Source organism: Glossina fuscipes, unplaced genomic scaffold, assembly GCF_014805625.2.
Source record: "Glossina fuscipes isolate IAEA_lab_2018 unplaced genomic scaffold, Yale_Gfus_2 60871, whole genome shotgun sequence".
Taxonomy (NCBI): domain Eukaryota; kingdom Metazoa; phylum Arthropoda; class Insecta; order Diptera; family Glossinidae; genus Glossina; species Glossina fuscipes.
Genome location: NW_024003151.1, coordinates 1 through 1,894, shown reverse-complemented (window position 1 = coordinate 1,894; position 1,894 = coordinate 1). Strand labels below are relative to the sequence as shown.

The 1,894-nt window shown below is 39.9% G+C and overlaps 1 protein-coding gene across 1 annotated transcript; it reads left to right on the top strand.

The window, feature by feature from the left end:
• Positions 1–45: 45 nt before the first annotated feature.
• Positions 46–1,876, top strand: LOC119643454 (muscle M-line assembly protein unc-89-like; the record flags this gene model as incomplete). The annotated part of the gene is made up of 1 exon (XM_038042800.1): positions 46–1,876. A coding segment is annotated over one exon (1,831 nt), but the record flags the coding sequence as incomplete, so codon positions are not given.
• Between the last annotated feature and the right edge of the window lie 18 nt (positions 1,877–1,894).

Genomic DNA, 1,894 nt, shown 5'->3' with positions numbered 1-1,894 from the left:
CAGACAAACCACTTGATAAACTTGACTCTAAACTTTCAACGCCAGTAGAGCTAAAGAAATCTCCTGAGAGAGAACATCCAGAGAAGTTAATAGGCGTGGAAACAACAGATGCCTTACAAACTGACCATGTAGACGTTGTGGTAGAAAAAACAGACAAACCACTTGATAAACTTGACTCTAAACTTTCATCGCCAAGAGAGCTCAAGAAATCTCCTGAGAAAGAACATCCAGAGAAGTTGATAGGCGTGGAATCCACAGATGCCGTACAAACTGACGTTGTAAACGTTGTAGTAGAAAAAACAGACAAACCACTTGATAAACATGACATTAAATTTTCCCCGCGCGCAAAGCCACAGAAATCACCTGAGAAAGATCATCCAGATAAGTTATTAGGTGTGGAAACCACAGATGCGTTACAAACTGAACATGTAGACGTTGTGGTAGAAAAAACAGACAAATCACTTGATAAACTTGACTCTAAACTTTCACCGGGCGCACAGCCAAAGAAATCTCTTGAGAAAGAACATCCAGATAAGTTAATAGGCGTGGAAACCACAGATGCCTTACAAACTGACCATGTAGACGTTGTGGTAGAAAAAACAGACAAACCACTTGATAAACTTGACCCTAAACTTTCATCGCAAGTAGAGCTGAAGAAACCTCCTAAGGAAGAACATACAGATAAGTTATTAGGTGTGGAAACGACAGATGCCTTCCAAACTGACCACGCAGACGTTGTGATAGAAAAAACAGACAAACCACTTGATAAACTTGACTCTAAACTTTCACCGCGCGCAGAGCCAATGAAATCACCTAAGAAAGAACATCCAGATAAGTTAATAAATGTGGAAAAGACAGATGCATTACTAACTGACCATGCAGACGTTGTTTTAAGAAAACCAGAGAAATCACTTGAAAAACTTGATTCCGAACTTCCACCGCAAGCAGAGCCAAAGAAACCTCCAGCGAAAGAACATCCTGATAAATTAACAGATATGGAAATGACAGATGCATTACCAACTGACCATGCACACGTTGTTGTAGAAAATCCAGACAAACCACTTGAAAAATCTGATTTTAAGCTTCCACCGCGCGCACAGCCAAGGAAATCTCCTGCGAAAGAACATCCAGATGAGTTAATGGGTGTGGTAATGAGGGACTCTTTACCAACTGACCATGTGGATGTTATTTTAGAAAAACCCGACAAACCACTTGATAAACTTGACTCTAAACTTATATCGCCAGTACAACCAAGGAAATCTCCTACGACAGAACATCTAGATAAGATATTAGATGTGAAAAAGACAGATGCTTTACCACCTGACTATGCAGACATTGTGGTAGACAAACCAGAAAAACAACTTGATAAACTTGACTCTAAACTTTCATCGCCAGTACGGCCAAAGAAATCACCTGAGAAGGAACATCCGGATAAGTTAATAGGCATGGAAATAACAGAAGCCTTACAAACTGACCATGTGGACGTTGTGGTACAAAAACCAGACAAACCACTTGATAAACTTGACCCTAAACTTTCATGGCCAGTAAAGCTAAAGAAATCTCCTGAGAAAGAATATCCAGATAAATTAATAAGTGTGGAAACGACGGATACTTTTCCACCTGACCATTCAGACATTTTTAAGGCGACATCATTTGGCAAACTTGATCCTAAACTTTCATCGCCAGTAGAGCCAAAGAAACTTCCATCGAAAGAACATCCAGATAAGTTATTAGGTGTGGAAACAACAGATGCCTTACAAACTGACCATGTAGACGTTGTGGTAGAAAAAACAGACAAACCACTTGATAAACTTGACTCTAAACTTTCAACGCCAGTAGAGCTAAAGAAATCTCCTGAGAGAGAACATCCAGAGAAGTTAATAGGCGTGGAAAC